At 34.6% G+C, this 19,791-nt stretch overlaps 1 protein-coding gene across 3 annotated transcripts in view; it reads left to right on the top strand.

The window, feature by feature from the left end:
- Positions 1 to 19,791, top strand: part of ATR (ATR serine/threonine kinase) — a 91,974-nt gene that overhangs the window by 41,577 nt on the left and 30,606 nt on the right. For all 3 annotated transcript variants that reach the window (XM_034996252.1, XM_034996259.1, XM_034996243.1), the window contains 11 exons: positions 1,801 to 1,916; positions 4,274 to 4,394; positions 5,442 to 5,579; positions 7,225 to 7,435; positions 9,822 to 10,000; positions 12,411 to 12,575; positions 13,657 to 13,748; positions 16,846 to 16,937; positions 17,165 to 17,342; positions 18,633 to 18,812; positions 19,254 to 19,413. In XM_034996252.1, the coding sequence (XP_034852143.1) occupies positions 1,801 to 1,916; positions 4,274 to 4,394; positions 5,442 to 5,579; positions 7,225 to 7,435; positions 9,822 to 10,000; positions 12,411 to 12,575; positions 13,657 to 13,748; positions 16,846 to 16,937; positions 17,165 to 17,342; positions 18,633 to 18,812; positions 19,254 to 19,413 (1,632 nt within the window). The remainder of the gene's footprint in view (positions 1 to 1,800; positions 1,917 to 4,273; positions 4,395 to 5,441; positions 5,580 to 7,224; positions 7,436 to 9,821; positions 10,001 to 12,410; positions 12,576 to 13,656; positions 13,749 to 16,845; positions 16,938 to 17,164; positions 17,343 to 18,632; positions 18,813 to 19,253; positions 19,414 to 19,791) is intronic.

Below are 19,791 nucleotides of genomic sequence, written 5' to 3'. Positions count from 1 at the left end.
TGGATCTTTGCCCATTTTTCTCTTGGTATAGATCTTTTTTATTACTATTTAAGACTTATTTGTGTATAATAGAAATTAACCCTTTGTCAATCATACATGTAATAAATATTTTTCCAGTTTGGCTCTCTTTGCCCTTTTTTTATGATTTTTTTTTCAAAAATTTATTTTAAAAATTTTTCTTTGTTTTGTTAGATATTCAGGTCTGGAATTCATGATGAGTGGTCTCAGTTTCAGATATAAATATGGAGGTATTCATTATAGAGATGGTATTTAAAATTGTGATCCTGGATAAGATGATCAAGAGTGGGAGTACAGGTAAAAAGATTCTAGTAATTGAGCCCTGGACACTGAGAGATCAGTGAGAAAAGCAGGGAATAAGTAAGAAAACTGAGAAGGGGCTGCCAGTAAGGTAGGAGAACGTGGTGTTTCAGAAGACAAGAAAGTGTCTTTAAGGGAGAGTGGAAGAATGAAATAGTAGCTGGGAAGGAAAGAGGAGTGAAGATAGGAGAAATAACAGTATGCTTATATGTTGCTTGGGAACAATTCAGAGAGGAGAATAGATGATGTAGGAAAGAATTGATGTAATACTACTTTTAATAGGCAGAAAGATGTGGAATATAATGTGCAAGTGGAGGGGTAGCCTTAATTAAAAACAAAAGCAATTCATCTGTAGTAAGAGGAGAGAAGGCTGGGTAGGTATGTGGGTAGGAGTTATGGAAGTCTCTTTGGATTGCTTCTGTTCTTTTCAGTGAAATACGAAGCAAGGTCTACAATTGTAGGTATATTAGTCTTTTTTAAGAGTATAAATGGTCCCCCCTAAAAAGAGAGAATTGCTGATCTACTTAAGAGGGTTTTTGTAGCTAGAGTGACTTTGCCAAACATCAAAAAAGCTGGCTTCAAATAAAATTTTATTAATATTTTGAAGTTAAATGAAAATGGGTTCTGAATATTTCTGTATTTGAACTTTTCATATACTTCCTTTTACTAAAAAATACTAAATATAAAGTATGTATTTTGCTAGACAGTGCTTATATTTATAAATATTAGGAATACATCTATTGCAAATGGTTATGTTCAGTGGAATTGGAAAGAAAGTAATTAGGTGATAGAAGATAGAATATCCTAACATATTTGTCTTGTTTTGAATATTAGAGGCAAAGATTTTTTTCATTTATAAAATCTCAGTTTTATTTTCAGGAAAGTAAAATAAAACCATTTAATTTGGGGGCTTGAATAGTAAAATGGTCTTTAACATTTGCATGTTCTTTTCACAATTTCTTTTTTAAGTAAAACTCTTACCACCAGCGTGGGGCTTAAACTCACAACCCTGAGATCAAGAGTCATATATTCTACCTGCTGAGCTAGCCAGGAGCCCCTTCTTTTCACAATTTTAAGCTCAGTATTTTATACCTAGAATTTGAGATATTTTGAATTTTTAAAACTATTTTGGATTTGTAGTTGATTTTGTTAATCAAAGAATTATACTGCTGCAAATATAGACAAATCCACTTTTTCCTCCAAATAGCTTTTAATCTTAGATTCCAGTACATATTATATGTATAGAACACAAACTGCCTTCATGTTCAAGTAGTATGTAGTCACAGCTTTATGACTTTAAATAGTCACCTAAATGGTTTTAAGCATTGAAATAGATGTCCTAATGAAGTTCGCAACCCCAAAATTTTATAATTCTATATATTTAAAAATTATTTTTATCACAATTATGTATAGAATGTTGATGAGCATAAAGATTTATCTGCTTCACTATAGATTTACAAATGTAAAATAATGTATTTGTAGGAGTTACTTTCTATTTATGACTGTAGAGAGATGCAGACTGATGGCCCAGGTCACCAGCTGTGGAGGAGATTTCCTGAGCATGTTCGGGAAATCCTGGAACCTCATCTAAATACTAGGTCTGTAAACTCATTAAAACCATTTTTATAAAATTGTTTTTAACTTTATAAAATTAGTGTCATTTTTTTTTTTTAAAGATTTTATTTATTTGACAGAGAGAAACACAGCGAGAGAGGGAACACAAGCAGAGGGAGGGGGAGAGGGAGAAGCAGGCTTCCCGCCGAGCAGGGAGCCCGATGCGGGGCTCGATCCCAGGACCCTGGGATCATGACCTGAGCCGAAGGCAGATGCTTAACGACTGAGCCACCCAGGCGCCCCTAATGTCATTTTTTTAAAAGATTTATTTATTTATTTTAGAGAGCGCAAGAGATTGTGCATGTGCGGGAGTCGGGGAGGAGGGGCAGAGGGAGAGAGAATCTTCAAGCAGACTCCCCACTCAGTGCAGAGCCCAATGTGGGGCCTGATCCCACCACCCATGAGACCATGACTTGAGCCGAACCCAAGAGTCAGACGCTTAACCAACTGAGCCACCCTAGGCGCCTTATAAAATTAATGTTACATTTGATATAATTTTTTAGCATTAAAAGTATTTTCAGTAGTCTGATATGTATTTTCCACTGTGATGATGCCTATAATCTTGTCAAAATGAAAAGTACAGTCTGCTCATTGGTTAAATTCTATAATTTTAAATATTTAGATGAATTTATTGAAGCTAAAATGATTGATTTTTTTTTAATTCAGTCAGTGATACTTTGAAAGAATCCACTCTAAATTGAATATGAGTTTAATATGAGTTTTGATAGGCATAATTAATATAGAAATTTAAGAGTTTAAAGCTAGTTCCAAAGCCATTAGTAACCCCAACTAGAGATTAGAGATTTCAACCCTCCAACTTCTCTTCGTGAAGATATTTTCTCCCTCTTCTTTTTTTTTTTTTTAAAAAAAAGTATATTCTAACCTCTTTTTCAATTTTAATAATTCTGTTAGGACTGATTGAAATCTGGACACCTGGGTGGCTCAGTCGATTAAGCATCTGCCTTCGGCTCAGGTCATGATTCCAGAGTCCTGGGATTGAGTCCCCCATCGGGCTCCCTGCTTAGCAGGGAGCCTCCTTTTCCCTCTGCCTGCCGCTCCCCCTGCTTGTGCCTTCTCTTTCTCTTGCTCTGACAAATAAATAAAATCTTTAAAAGAGGGGCACCTGGGTGGCTCAGTCGTTAAGCGTCTGCCTTCAGCTCAGGTCATGATCCCAGGGTCCTGGGATCGAGCCCTGCATCAGGCTCCCTAGAGCCTGCTTCTCCCTCTCCCACTCTCCATGCTTGTGTTCCCTCTCTCGCTGTGTCTCTCTGTCAAAAAATAAATAAAAAATCTTAAAAAAAAAAAAATCTTTAAAAGACTGATTGAAATCTATAAAATTATAAAGTATACTTGGTCACATACTTACTAGATATGTGACCATGGATAAATTACTTTACTTCTTTAAGCTCTGGTATAGTGCCTAGCCTTGTAGTAAGTTCTTTATAAAAGCCCTTAAGTATGCATACCTATTTGCTAGATATCTCTATATTTAGAAACCTTTTAAATTTAGAACCTTTTATGTGTAGAAACAGATGGGCACAGCTGGTAAAAACAATGGAGCAATGGAATGGGTAGAGAATATTAATAAGAGAGTTCTTGAAGTGAAGGACCATGAAGACCACGCTGGTTAAGGAAAGAAGTAATGAAAGGAACATATTACAGATCAGGAGAGTTTAACAGGGTCAAGGGACAGAAGATCTCAGTGATAGAGAGCCAATGTGTTAGCATAACTGGATGAAAGAACTAGAAATTTAGGAAGGTAGGACTATAGAGTAAGATACCTAAGTAGTTCATTTTGGAAGTGAAGAAGTTTTTTTGTATTGGCAAGGGAGTCCTGATAAAGAAATAGAGGAAAAAGTCATTGGGAAGTTTTGAGTTTGATTAGTTGGTCCAGCCAGCCATTGAAGTCACTCAGGATGGTAAGACATAGGGAAAAAAGAAAACACAGAAATGTACTAAAGTTATCAGTGAGTTTGATAATCAGCGAGTTTAATAGATACCCATAATTGAGGAGTAGAGAATGGTATGCCTGGGTGGCTTGAACCTCAAAGGAACAAATCTTTCTTATACAAAATGGAGTAGAAAGGATCAGAAAGGAGCACTGAGGAAGAGGAGGAGGCAGACTCAAATCCTTTAAAGTACTTGGGGCATGCAGGATGACTTTCCACCCCACTATTAACAAGGATATAGGAAGAGTAGTGTCTTTAGCCATATTTTAGTAAAGCAAGACAGTAGTGGGATAGTGGTGAAGGAGTTGATAAAGTTTTTTATATGTTTTATACTGAAGTTCTCAACAGATGGATATATATATATATTAATAAACAAATTTTCAAAATTACAGGTATAAGAGTTCTCAGAAGTCAACAGATTGGTCTGGAGTAAAAAAGCCAATTTACTTAAGTAAATTAGGTAATAACTTTGCAGAATGGTCAGCATCTTGGGCAGGTTATCTTATAACAAAGGTAAGAGAACTCTTCAGAATTAGTTTAATGAACAGAAATTTTAAAGGAAACCAGAACATCTATCTGAATATATAGCACAATAGCAGGCACTGAAATATGTGTGCTGATAGTGATAGAAATTTTTGTAGAAAGTGTTTACTAATAGTAACAATTTCTCTATTGTTACTAGTTTCTGGGTAAGAGAGTAATTATTTTATCAAGCAAATTACTATGATCTTTGCAAAATATTTATTACATTATGTCTGTTCATTTTCCATTGTGAAATGATACTGTTTAAAAAGTGACCAACTGAGCCACATAGGCGCTCCAAGTTTCTTGTATTTTTATGAACATACTGAAAATATATTATGTGAAATGTAGAATACCATTAAATTAATTACTTCCAGATCTGGAATCTTTGATTTAGTTTAGTTTTTTGTTGTTGTTGTTGTTTTTTAAGTTTTTAAGTGTTGTTTTTTAAGTGTTTATATTTGAGAAGGAAAAAATCTTGAAATTTTAATAAGAGAACAGTAATGTTGGCAAATCTAATGTTAGGTCATAACAATAAAATTTGACTCTAATCCTAAGTAATTTAGTTTTCTGTTTCTTTCATTTTTCTCCCTATAGTAATTACTGCTTATTATTAAAAATGTGAGTCTTACACTTAATGTACTGGCCCAGAGTATACATTTTGGTTACTTTACTCATCTCTGTGCTCTGGGAGTTAATACCCTGAATTTAATGTTATCTAACTAAAATATACTGTAATTTGGGAGGTTAATCTGTAACAAAACATGATGCATCCAAAATAACTAAGGGGGAAAGGCCATTTATGTTGAGGTGATTGACATTGCCTTTATGGGTCACAGCAGTTCAGGCATTTGGAAATATTTAGAGTGACCAGAGAGGTGGTGATCTGAAATCCTTTTTGCATGAGTATGCATGCCCCTCTCCATACAAGAATACCCACTCTGCAATAATAAATTATCTCGTGTGGTTTTTTGACATTAATCAATAGAGTAAAATGTATAAAATTACTTACTGTCCCTAAACCATTTGGGTTTACAGGTTCGGCATGATCTTGCCAGTAAAATCTTCACCTGCTGTAGCATTATGATGAAACATGATTTCAAGGTGACCATCTATCTTCTTCCACATATTCTAGTGTATGTCTTGTTGGGTTGTAATCAAGAAGATCAGCAGGAGGTGAGAGATACCATTTTATTTGGTTTCTGTTTGTCCAAACATTTGTCCACTAGTAATTAGTATTAGAAAAGCTACATGTTAGGAAATGTAGATCAGTGTATGGCTAGCTGTGTATGTACATGTCTAATTCTTAAAAATCTTTTTAACCTTTTATTTATCGAACAATTATCCAATGCTTAGTGCAGAAAATTAGAATGTGTATATTATATATGCCCCAATATACATAGAACATTTTGAAATAAAGAATACATAAGAAATTACTGATAGTGATTTTTCCTGGTAAATAGTACTGTGGATTAGGATAGGGGAAGGGGAATATTTTAGTTTTTGTTTTACAATATTTTGTAAAAGTTTACTTTTTTAACCACATACATATAACACTTCTTTTAAAAATGATTATTTTTTTTTAAGATTTATTTACTTATTTGAGAGAGAGAGAAAACAGGATTGGGGAGAGGGGCAGAGAGAGGGCGCCCAACACAGGTCTGAGCACAGAGCCCAATGCAGGGCTTGATCCCACGTCCTTGAGATTATGACCTAAGCCAAAATCAAGAGTTGGATTCTTAACTGACTGAGCCACGTGGTGCCCCCCAAAATGATTTTTATAGCATAAGTAGTGAGAAACCAACTGAGAGTTTTAGAGGGGAGGGGGTGGGGGGATGGGTTAGCCCAGTGATGGGTATTAAGGAGGACACTGCATGGAGCACTGGGAGTTGTATGAAAACAATAAATCGTGGATCACTGCATCGAAAACTGGTGATGTATTGTATGGTGACTAACATAATTAAAAAAAAAAAGTAGTGTATTACTATGTTCTTAATGTAAATATTTGAATTCTACAAATAAAAGTGTACCCTTTGACTACCATTCCTGATCCCACATCCCCAGAGGTCATCACTGATATTAATTTGATATGTATATTTTCAAGGGTGCCTGGGTGGCTCAGTTGGTTAAGCATCTGCCTTCAGTTCAAGGCATGATCCCAGAGTCCTGGGATCAGGCCCTGCATCAGGCTCCCTGCTTAGCAGGGAGCCTGCTTCTCCCTCTCCCTCTGTTGCTCCCCCTGGTTGTGCTTTCTCTCTCTCTCTCTCTCTCTCTGTCAAATAAATAAAATCTTTAAAAAAAAATTTTTTTTGATGTGTAGATTTTCAAACCTTTTTATTTTTTAATGCAGTTGTTAATCTGTTGAATAGTACTGTGTACTATCAAAAAAAAAAGGTTTTTTTGATAGTATCATAGTAGGTATTCTGCAACTTGCCTTTTTTTAAATTCACCAATATATATTTATTGAGCCACCTTTTTTTTTTTATTAATGCTGTGTTATATAATCCTTCCATTTTGTAGTTGTACCATAGTTTAACTGTTGCCATAATAATGATTATTTCCAATTATTTTGTTCTTACAATGCCATGGTATGCATTATGATGATTCTTACTTGTGAAAGCGTTTGTGTATGTGTTTAGGGTGTATTCCAAAAAATAGAACCATTGGGTTATATGGTATTGTACATTTAAAATTTTATTAGAGACTATAAATTCATCTGTTCTGACTTATAGTTGCCTCAGAATGCTTGGTCTTACATGTAAGATAATAGCAAAATGATATTACATGGTACATTATTAACCATAAAATGAGTTCTTCTTAGGTTTATGCAGAAATTATGGCAGTCCTAAAGCATGATGATCAACATACCATAAGTACCCAAGACAGTGCATCTGATCTATGTCAACTCAGTACACAGACTGTGTTCTCCATGCTTGACCATCTCACACAATGGGCAAGACACAAATTTCAGGCACTGAATGCAGAGAAATTTCCACAAAGCAAATCAAACAGAGATAAAGTAGATTCAGTTGGTGAGTCATAACTTTTGTTTGTTTTCTTCTCTTAATTATTAACCAGTTAGCTACTTCCTGTATCAATTCTGTAATTTAAGCATTAGCTTTTTAAAGACCTATATTTTCCTACGTACCTTTTTTTTCCCCGAGGTAGCCTTTTCACTGAGAAAAAGCAGAGAATTTATAGTCAGAAAACCTCTCTTTAAATTCTCACTACCTTAGGCAAGACAGATGCCTAATTTTTCTTTGTATAACATAGGATTAATATTATTTCCCTTAGAGGACTGAGGATTAAATGAGATGATGAATATATAAATTGTAAAATGTGAAATAAATGACGTTAATATTGTTAATAACTGACCCCTCAATGCTTAAACCGTTTACTCCATGTCTCCTCAGTGTATTGTGTGTATTTACTCTGTCCCCTCAGTGTACTATGTGTATATACACATACATATACATACAGATGTATACATATATATATGTAGTAAAGTGTTCTTTATCCTTTTTCACTTATGACGTACTCTGCGATCTTTTTCACATGTAAGTTTTAAATTTCAACTGTTAATTTCATTTCATGGCCTATTCTTTTTTTCTACTCTATTCATTTCATTCATTTTATTTTTTTGTTTTTCCTGTCTCTGGTAGTGTTTGGTATCCAGCGGTCTCTCCAAATATGCTTAATACATGTTACTACATTACACCCTGCTATACCAAATATGTGCAGTTTTTTTCCTGTGGTATTACAACTTCCACTAAGGTGACTAAAAGTGGAATCTCATTAGAGTTAAAAATGCCCGCTAGGATAGAAGCATTTGGTGAGCAGAATTATATTCATTCTGCTTCTGTATATCTCAGCTATTTTAATGGAAATCACATGTTTTGCCCCCTAGACTTTGAGGCTAATTGAAAAAAGTGACTGTTTAACAATCCTTAAAGAGACCTTCACTTACGCAGTTCTCAGTTTGTGAGTGTCTCCCTCTTGTTCATGTACGTGAGGAAAGCACATAATTCCTATTGTTAAGCACAATAGCTTATTTTTCTAAAAGTTTTTAGACTTGCAAACAAATATCTGGGGGGATTGTTTTTCTGAGGAGTATGGCTAATTATTGATATATTTTCCATTGATTTAACAATTTGATGTTTGTTCCTATTTCTGCATGTGTAAATGGTTCTATAAAACCAAATACAACCTCTATCTCCATTTCTGCTAACATTAACATTACAAGGGAAATACTGGTTTTTAAGAATAACATTTGTAATGGTTCAAAAATACAATACTTTTAACATTTCTCATAATTTAAATGATCTACAAATTTTGATGGAATCAGGGACTTATTTTAAATATAATTGCTTTTAAATTTGCCATCTTGATTATTTAAATTTTGAAGAAACTTATCCTATTCTCTACATACTGTTATGAATTGCTACTAAAATTTATAAGTTTTAAATAAGAATTCATAAACGGGACTGCCCTCATTTTTGAAGTTTCCAATTTAAGTCTTTTCTTAGATTCTTGAAAAAAATTACCCTAAAGTATTTGTGATTTTACTTCAAAGGCACTTCTACTTTGAATTTTCATTAAAACAGTTGATATTGTTTATGTGGCAACAGAGGAAAAAGATTGTTAACAATTCTAGGCTTTAAAAAGAAGCTATTTCGGTAATTCTGCTTTTTCCCTACTGTTATACTGTCAGTGTTTTTATAGTCATCATTAATATATAACTCATCTTTGTATCTTTTGTATCATCTTTGTATCTTTTCAGCATTTAATACAGATTTACTCTTAGAGTTTTTTTTAAGTTTTTATTTAAATTTCAGTTACTTAACACACAGTGTAATATTAGTTTCAGATGTACAATATAGTGATTCAACGCTTCCATATATCAGCTGGTGCTCATCACAAGTGCACTCCTTAATCCCCATCATCTATTTCACCCATCCCTCCAGCCACCTCTCCTCTGGTAACCATCAGTTTGTTCTCCAAAGAGTCTGTTTCTTGGTTTCTCTCTCTCTCTCTTTTTCTCCTTTGTTCGTTTGTTTTGTTTCTTAGATTCCACATATGAGTGAAATGATATGGTATAATACAGATTTACATTTAATCCTCACAACAACATTGTAAGGAAGGCAGGACAATACTAATACTTCCCTTTTATATATGAGGAAGCAGAAGCTCAAATAAAGTTAAATATTTCCAAGTAAGATAAGTGATAATGGTGGAGTTGGAGCAAGACTCCTCTGAGTAATCCTCTGGTAGTTACATTCTAAGTATGATACTCTAATACATTTAGATTAATTTATTTAGTGAACTAAATTGAATTTAAATAAATTAGACTTTAAATCAACACTTTAAAAATTTCATCTTGTAAGTCTTTAATCACTCAATTTTCTTTTTATAATCTAGTATCTACTGCGGATCATGAAGACTATCAGAGTGTAACTCGTTTTCTAGACCTCATACCTCAGGACACTCTGGCAGTAGCTTCCTTTCGCTCCAAAGCATACACACGAGCTGTAATGCACTTTGAATCATTTATTACAGAAAAGAAACAAAATATTCAAGAGCATCTTGGATTTTTACAGGTTTGAAATTAATACAGTAAATTTAATGATGTTTAATATTGCAAGTCTTTTATGTTTATATTGTTCATTATATTGAGTGTTTTAGATGCTATGCTAGCTACTAGATATTTATGAGCACTTTAGAAGCTTACAGATTAGTGGGGAGAGATAAACATCAATTTGGTGTAAAGTGATATATATGTGCCCTGAGGAAAGGCACTTAAGTTATCCTCTGTGTGGGGTAGGAGATGGGAGTGACCAAGGGGTCAGTACGGGCTTCTTGGAGACAATGTCTAAGCTGGGTCTTAAAGAATGGATGGTAGATAGGTAAAAAAAGGAGGTAAGATATTTCAAATAGAGGCATCAGTATGGAGTTGGAAATGGTGGTATGCCATGGTCAGAATGGTATTTTAGCTAAATGACTATGACAGTCATGGAGGGAGGGTTTGAAATAGCTATGATGCAAGGGAAGCAGGCCATTGCTATTCTTATGAGAAATGTGGGCCTGAATTTGGGGTGGGTGGGGAAGGGGAATGTGCTGGTTGTAACAGGAATCAGGCATGACAGGGCTGGTGAAATAATGGCTTAGGTGATAATATTTTGATTGTGTGGGGAAGGAAAAAAAAGGGAAGGTGGGGCTAATACAGGGTGATTAAATAAGAAATTGGTAGACTTTTTTTTCAAGTCAAAAGCAAAAAGTAGTGAGAAACTGAAAAATTAGTAGGTTATAGTCTTTTTTTTTTTTTAAAGTTTTTATTATTCATTTAAGTAATCTCTACACCCTACATGGGGCTCGAACACACAATCCTGAGATCAAGAGTCTCATGCTCCTTCTGCTGTGCCAGCCAGGCACCCCGGTAGCTTATTGTCTTTGGATGAATATAGCCTTCATCCAAAATGTAGCCTTCTCCTGTCTTTATTTTTCTCCTTGTTTAGCTTTGAGTCTGTTGTTCATTATTAAAATCATTCCCTTACAAAGATGTTCACCCTTGTCTTTCTCCCTCTGTGTGATAACTCACTTTGTAAAATACCGTCCTTGGATAAACTCACCCATCTGCCTTGCCAGTGTCTTGCATTTAAGCAGTTGAACATTGCTGGAGAAACGTCACAGTGGATTTTTAACTGCTTTTACTTGAAGTTTATAATCTGAGACCTCAGCAGTACTCTTTCATACTGCCATCTGTGTTTCTCTAGTAAGCCTACCTTCCTGCTCTTCAGGATGACTATTTTTTCTCATTTCTCAGCTTCTACCTTACTTACTCTTGAGTAGTAATCTTGTTTTATCATCATGGAGAAAATGGAAGTTAGACGTCCACCAAATTTGAAAATACACTGACTTCTGCACCATATCCTTTTTTCTTCTCTTACGTTATTCCTAGGGAAGGATCCCTTCCTGTCAAAATTCAGTCCTCCTATTTGTGTTCTTGATTTCAATCCTTCAATATTGCTGCTTTCTCTAGTATCAATAGTTTATCTTCCTCAGCTGGAGTATATAGACACGCTCTGGTATCTTCCATCTTAATTTTTAATAATTCTCTTGGTCTTATATTCTCCTTCAGATACTGCCCATTTCTCTGTCTCCCTTTGTAGCCAGTTTTAAAAGAACTCTATCTTCTCTATATTCACTTTACTTTCCATTCATTTTTTGACCATTCCCCAACAAGACTTCTTTCTCTATTCCACTGATACTACTCTTGCTAAGAAAATCAGTTACCTCCATGTTACCAAATCCAATGAATGTTTCCCAGTTCTCATTTTCTTAATTTCACAGAATCATTTGACCACTCCTTTTTCATTAAGACATTTGCTTTTATTCATGGCTTCTGGGATATCACATTGTCCAGCTTCCTGTAAACTACTCTGGTTTCTCTTCTCAGTTTCATTTGTTAGTTCTTTCTCTATTAATATAGAAGTACTCCAGTCTCCTTCCCTGCCCCTGTGTTCTCCTCTCTCCCTGTTCATTTACTAAATCATGTCCTTTCCCCCTGCCTTTAAAGAACATTTTTGTGCTAATTGCTGCCAAATTTTTATCTTCATCCTGAATATCTCCTTCAAACTCAGATTTGAGGCATCTCAATATCAATATATTAAAATACTTATTTAAAAATTTTGTAACTCTTTTAAACTGTATTGAACAGAATGTATCAAAAGTTGGATTTAAAGAGAGTTCAGGACCTTGCTGTTCTTTGTAACTCTCATTATCAATAACAATTACTAATGTAGATTTGTATTTAAGTGAAACAAAGGTGTTAAAATAATAAGATGCCTGGAAATAAGTTTATAAGTTTACTGTGAAGTCTGCCTTGAAGCGAATACTTACTGTTACTTTGAGAAAAATTCTCATATGCTCTTTTCACATAAATTGGTGGTTTTATAGTTTTATTTCTAGTTGTGTTTTTTTCTCTTATTATTTTGTTATGGTTGAACAAAGAAATTGTATGCTGCTATGCATGAACCAGATGGAGTAGCTGGAGTAAGCGCAATCCGAAAGGCAGAACCATCTCTGAAAGAACAGATCCTTGAGCATGAAAGCATTGGCCTACTGAGGGATGCCACTGCTTGTTATGACAGGGCTATTCAGCTAGAACCAGACCAGGTAAGATAATAAATGAAAGGCAACATAATGAAAAGGCCCTAAACTAGGAACTCTGGAGATCTTAGTTTCAATACTGTCTCTACAGGTGTCACAGTGTGTCTAGAAAATAGTTAATCATCTCTGAGCTTGAGTTTCCTGAATGATAAAATTAGAAATGTGAGATGATCTCAAAAATCCTTCAATGCCATTTCTGTGACCTTAGAAATCCCCCAAATGAATGAGGCTTGCTGAGGATAATATTTATATTAAGCTGTGTGTCCAGTTACTCAAATGTATACAATTTTAGTTTGCAATAAAAAGTATAACATATATGTCAATTTTTTAATAATAATTGTGATTTTTCTACAGCCTAGGAAACATTCACATTTCACATGCCCTCTATCATCATCTGTGAATTTCCGAAATGGTCCCTTAGAATCACTAAGCTACAATTATAATGGGGGCAGGTTAACATATCTCATGTTTACAAGGACAGGAAGGGAGTTTAGCATTACTGATTTATAATCTTGGCTTAGATTCTCTCTAATCTTGGAATATTGCTTTTTGTTGTATTTGACATGTTTATTTTCTCAGAAGCTCAGTGTAGAAGGTCTTTATTTTTCACAATCTTGTTTTCAATTTTAAAGAATACTGCATAATCCTATATAACTTTTTAGTTACTAAAGCCCTAAATCTATATTAATGTTATTGTGAACATTGAGTTTTAATTTTTGTGTGAGAAATAGTATTGCCAATAATCTTTAAACAAAATATTAAAGAGTACTCCTTATTTGATTTGATTTGATTTGAACTATTTGATTTGAACTTACTTGATTTGAACTAAAAATTAGACCAAATCTGGAAAAAATAATAAATTCAGTCTGAGAATTTTTTAGGTTGTCTGTGTATTTTTTTAATATTCACGTGTGTTAGGACATTGCTGGGGGCTTTGCCATTAGGCCAAGCAAGTCAGTTGCTGAATTAAGAAGGATAGGCTCAGTGAGGCAAGTAGTACTTTTTAATGAGTATCAGTTAAACTGTCTTTGTTTCCCAGGGTATATTTGAAATGATAATTGCTATTTAAATATTTTTAAATTTCTAGATCATTCATTATCATGGTGTAGTGAAATCCATGTTAGGTCTTGGTCAGCTGTCTACTGTAATCACTCAGGTGAATGGAGTACATGCTAACAGGTAATATTTTTTTAAAGAATGATTTTCTTTTGTTATTATATCTGAATGGGAAAAGTTTAATTAGTGAATTAGGTTGACATAACATTTATTGAAGAAACAAAGTCTTTTTTATGTTTTCGTGGTGTTGGAGATACGCAACAAAAAATACTTTTTTCTACTTTTCCACAAGTTGATTTAGCACTTAATAGCTCATCTTCTGTCCCATGAGTCATCCTTGAATTATATTTGCTTTAAGACAAACTTTCCAGAGCTCACCTGCTATGGGTGAGGCTCATAGGAACATATCCAAAAAGTATTTAAGCTCTGTCTGCATTATCAACACCAGTTATTTTCTGTGTTGGGGAGGGGAAAACCTTGTGACTGCTTTCTAGAACACCACTCAGACTGTGTGGGTTAATTTTTCCCTAAAGGATTGATAAAAGTGAAAGCTGCCTTCCTTTTTTTAAGAAAATGTGTTTGTTTTAGCAAACCAAATGATGCAAAAAAGTAGTACTTATGTTGTGACAAGGATTAAAGCTGCACAGTTCTTCTGGTCTGGGGAGTAACTGTGGAGGTTGGTTCTGCCCTTGAAGCTGCCTTGCTCTGAGAGCTAAAAGACTGACTTCTTGATAAATTTACCAGATGCCAACTGACTATTGTGGGCAGTGAGATCTGATCAAAAGGGATGGGATCTCGGTTAACCAAAGAGCACAATGGCCACCATTTTTAGTTAGGACTCTCAAAACAGTTCTTCTAAGTATAGTTTCTATAAATCCCAAACTGGTTTGTAAAGACCACAATTCTATAATGTTTGAGAGCAGAGAAGCTCACTGTTAATCAGATAGTTTCACATAATGGAATTTATGAAATGAGAGAGGAAGATTTGCAGTGGCAGAGAAAGAATGGTTATATGTTTTAGATGTTTCTCTAGGTTAGTTGAGAGACCTTATAAATAAAGTAATTTGGGAAGGTTTTCATGACTCAAGCCTAGGTGTCAAGTTTCCTAATTATGCATGCTGGACAGTTAGACTCCTCTTGTCTTCTTTTTGGATCTGGGATACATAGAGCCTCTTGATCTTTTTTTTTTTTAAGATTTTTTTTATTTATTTGACAGAGACACAGTGAGAGAGGGAACACAAGCAGGGGGAGTGGGAGAGGGAGAAGTAGGCTCCTGGCAGAGCAGGAAGCCCGATGTTGGGGCTCGATCCCAGGACCCTGGGATCACGACCTGAGCTTAAGGCAGATGCTTAACAACTGAGACACCCAGCGCCCCGAGCCTCTTGATCTTTGAGCTGTGAAAAGTCAAGTGTCAATATTCAGTCAAGATTGCTCTGTCCTATTGGATCAGATGGTCATTGAGGACGTGTGTGTTCTCTGGAGAGAATATTTGCATTTAAACAAATATTTCTCCAAAATTATTGACTGTATTACTATTTTTAAAGTACCTATTTTTGTGGATAAGGTCTCACAGCCTGATCTTCATTGCCTTTTAGTACTTCTTGGTGTAATGCTTCGTATGGCACATCCTCTCTAGATAGCAAATCCTGCTAATTCTACTCAGATTTTTATCTTAAAATTTTGATATTTTGGCATATGGTGCTGAGCTTGTAAAGTTATTCACAACTGGACTTCAGAAACTACATTTCTAGTGTATTTCTTTTAGCCTTGTTTTAAACCGATTTGGTAGAATTTGTATTTAGAAATTAGAGGGTATCCAATATTTATGCTGCTATTTTAGGGGTTTTTTTAAGTAAAAAATTCACTCATTTATTACATTTTTTAAATGTGTTTTTACTACAGAAAGAGCAAGGAGGACTTTTAAGGACATTGATCCCAGCCTCTCTCATTCTTTTACCTCGTTTATGAGGATATGTGAGCCTTTCAGTGTTATTAGATAATTAAATGGAAAATGTGCCTAGCCCAGCATGTAGCATATAGCGGATACTCAAATGGTATGATTAATAAAAAGGAAATAATGGGGAAAGCCTAGCTTCTTCTATGTAGTCATGATACAAAATATCACTACCCCATCTTAATGTCACATAAGTAGAATGCTTAAAAAAAATAATTACCAGGGCGCCTGGGTGGCTCAGTCGTTAAGCGTCTGCCTTCGGCTCAGGTCGTGGTCCCAGGGTCCTGGGATCGAGCCCCGCATCGGGCTCCCTGCTCAGCGGGAAGCCTGCTTCTTCCTCTCCCCCTCCCCCTGCTTGTGTTCCCTCTCTCACTGTGTCTCTCTCTGTCGTAAATAAATAAAAAAAATCTAAAAAAAAAATAATAATAATAATAATAATTACCAATGTCATACTGGTTTTATAAACCCAAATTTTAAAGTAACTGAAAATAGTTTAATATATATTGTAGGTAGCTAATTTTATATCCTTTGTTATGCCATTGACACATCATTTGTAACTTTTTTTTTTAAGATTTTATTTATATATTTTAGAGAGAGAGTGCATGCACGGGGAGGGGTGGGGGGGCAAACAGACTCCTCATTGAGCAGGTAGTCCATTGAGCCCTTGAGTCAATCCCAGGACCCCAAGATCATGACCTGCGCTGAAACCAAGAGTCAGGCGCCCAACCAACTGAGCCACCTAGGTGTCCCCATTTGTAACTTTCTTAAGCCCTTATTACTGAGTGTCCTATGCACCCCCAACTGCCCCAGACCTACCCACCAGCTCCTATATTTTTGCCTTAAATTTAATTCAAAAATCCCAAGTTCTTAGAATTGCTTACCTCTCAATGTGTATATGTTCAGTTGGCTCTTTTTCCTTCCTGCCCTTTGTTTAAGTTAAGCACACAGCTAATCTTACAACTGCACTTTGTAATTATCCAGGCATTGATTCTGTTCTAATATATGGCACAATTTAATTTGTTATGGAATGGCATTTTTAAATGGCCCTTTTAGAAGAATTACTGAAAAAATGTTTTGGGGGAATGGAAAGTTTAAAAATTGGAGGGTTATTTTGGATGGAGATAATTATTTTGTATCTAAGTACAAAATACAATATAGTACAACAAATAGAGCAATAAATAAATACAATAAATAGAGTTCTAAAACAAAGAAAAAATCTCTAAATGCCACTTTAAATAAATAGTTGATATTGGCTTCTCTTAATAGGTCTGAATGGACAGATGAATTAAACACATACAGAGTGGAAGCAGCTTGGAAATTGTCACAGTGGGATTTGGTGGAAAACTATTTGGCAGCAGGTAAAATTACTTCTTATAAGCAGTTTTAATATGCTATAAATATTCAGACTTAAGTAGCTAAGTAACATCTATAATTAATCTTTCAGCTTGTTTTATAATTGCCTTGTTTAGTTGTTCAAAATAGAATGAAACCATCTGTTCCAGTATTTTTGCTGACCATTTTACCAAATGAATAAAGCTTGTTTTGGGGCTGTATGGCATTCCTTGACTCTACATTTATTTTTCAGATGGGAAATCTACAACATGGAGTGTCAGACTGGGACAGCTACTATTATCAGCCAAAAAAAGAGATATCACAGCTTTTTATGACACACTGAAACTAGTGAGAGCAGAACAAATTGTACCTCTTTCAGCTGCAAGCTTTGAAAGAGGCTCTTATCAACGAGGATATGAATATATTGTGAGGTATATGGGGGGTGTCCATCTTTATATTCCTCGTGTATAATGGTCTTCTGACAGACTTGGAATGTTTTGGTTAGTAAATAAGTGATAGTATATTTGGTATCATGTGCATCTACACACAGTGGCTCTTTTATTCCTTTATCTCACAATCACCTTATTTTTTTCGGTTTTATTTTGTTTTGTTTTTTATGTAATCTCTGTGCCCAGCACGGAGCTTGAATTCACAACCCTGAGATCAAGAGTCACATGCTCTACCAACTGAGCCAGCCAGGTGCCCTCACCCTTTAGTTTTTAAAAAAACGTTCTAATGTATATCCCTTTCATTGGGAAGGCAATTATGAGACTTCTAAAAAATAAGAAAAATATCTTATATTCATCCTTTTGTAATGTCATATGGTACTTGATCTATAACTAATCTAAGTAGTATAGACATCTGTGCCTGGCACTTTGGTGCTCAGTGTTTTTTAGTTTCCTCTCCTTCTCATTTAGAAATGCATTTGACATTTTCCTCCCAAAAAATGTAGGCATTACACTAGTAGAAAGGAAAATTAACTTTTAGAGGTAAGGAAGAAAACTATGAAAAACATTTCAGGTCTGTTAGTTCACCTGAGGAAAATAATAGATGTTATAATTTAAAAAATAAGTAAGAACAATTTTTTTTTTAATTTAGAAGAATTTACTGTAATTTGTATTGCCCCTTTGGTAATAGCTTAATGAAATCATAGGTTGGACCACTGAGATTAAATCTCTTCTGTAGCTACTCAACTGCGTCCTTGAACACTGAGTCATAGACACTGAGTATTATAAATGGAAAAAAAGCTAGTGTGAATGTGTCATGAGTGTCTCCATCATTCTTAGAAAAAATAAAATTGCATCATTTCACAATATTTTGCTGGCATCTACTATGTCAGGCCCTCTTATAGAGGCACCAGCAATATATGCAGATATTTCTGTTGATTTATAGTGGATCTGTATTTTCTTTTGTTGTTATATAGGTAATAAAATTCATACACTTAAATTTAGTTTTATATACCCCTCTCCAATTTAATTAATAGGGATTTGGGGACCATAGCAAAGCACTAAACATTTAAGTCAACATAAGTTGTGTTTTATATCCAAATTAAAAAGATAAAAATATTACTGTTTATATACCAAGAATATATGTTGGTTAAAGTTCTTCCAAAGAAAACTTCACATTTCAGATTCTTGATGGCTAATTTGAGTATGTGCTTTGTATATGAGATTAATAGGCTGAATATGATAACATTTTAACATAGGCTTATCTATCTTCAGATTGCACATGTTGTGTGAGTTGGAGCATAGCATCAAATCACTTTTTCACCAGTCGCCAGGTGACACTTCTCAAGAAGATTCTCTAAACTGGGTAGCTCGACTAGAAATGACCCAGAATTCATACAGAGCCAAGGAACCCATCCTGGCTCTCCGGAGAGCTTTATTAAGCCTCAACAAAAGGTTTTCATACTTCTTTTTTTTTCATGTCAGTAATCATGAATTTACTATTATATTTGCTTATTACTTGGGAATATTTATCTTTCTTAATTTTCTCTCTGAATCTATATTTTTCTATTATCAATTGTCAAAGCAATACTATGTAAGTTGAAATGAACGTAGAACTTGAGAATTACTTTTATATGCAATAGATCTTTTTTTATTGTTAATATATCTGGGAGAGGTACAGATATAAAGTCAGTATTATAGTTTTCATAGACTTGTAATTGACAAAAATTGAGCACGCTAAGAAAATTAAAATTAGTTTTTTAACAAATTAATCTTCTTTGATTTCTTTCAAATAGTATATTGATAAGGTTCCATGTTAGGAAGAGATATTTTAAGTTAAATTGTTGAGTATACTTAAAAATGCTCTTTGCCCCTGTTTTTGTCACATTCATTTAGACCAGATTACAATGAAATGGTTGGAGAATGCTGGCTGCAGAGTGCCAGAGTCGCTAGAAAAGCTGGTCACCACCAGACAGCCTACAATGCTCTCCTTAATGCTGGAGAATCACGACTTGCTGAATTGTATGTGGAAAGGGCAAAGTGGCTATGGTCCAAGGTAATGGCCAAGAGAACATCATCGTGTATATATGTATATATTCTGTTGTAAATGATCCCTAATCCACGTTCAGAATCGTTTTCTGTCATCTTTATCATTCTACCATAATTTAGAAGAAACCGTTCCTTCTTTCCTGAAGTCCCTAAACGTCTTTCCATTTCAAGATGAAAGGGCATTTCTTTTGGTTTTCATCTGTTTTCCTTTTTTTTTCTTGAGGGAAGAAGCCAATTTTTACTTTGGTTTTACTTCCTATATATATATACAGGGTGCATGTAGTAGGCACTCAAAAGATACTTGTTAAATGAAAATAACACTGTTCCCTACTTATATCCTTGGTAGATAATTAGTCCAGTTTTATTGTCAAGATTAATTTCTAAT

The sequence above is a fragment of the Mirounga leonina genome, unplaced genomic scaffold (assembly GCF_011800145.1).
Source record: "Mirounga leonina isolate KUSES-001 unplaced genomic scaffold, KU_Mleo_1.0 Mir_115, whole genome shotgun sequence".
NCBI lineage: Eukaryota > Metazoa > Chordata > Mammalia > Carnivora > Phocidae > Mirounga > Mirounga leonina.
The sequence above is the reverse complement of the archived record's forward strand: the minus strand, read 5'-3'. Positions and strand labels throughout refer to the sequence as shown.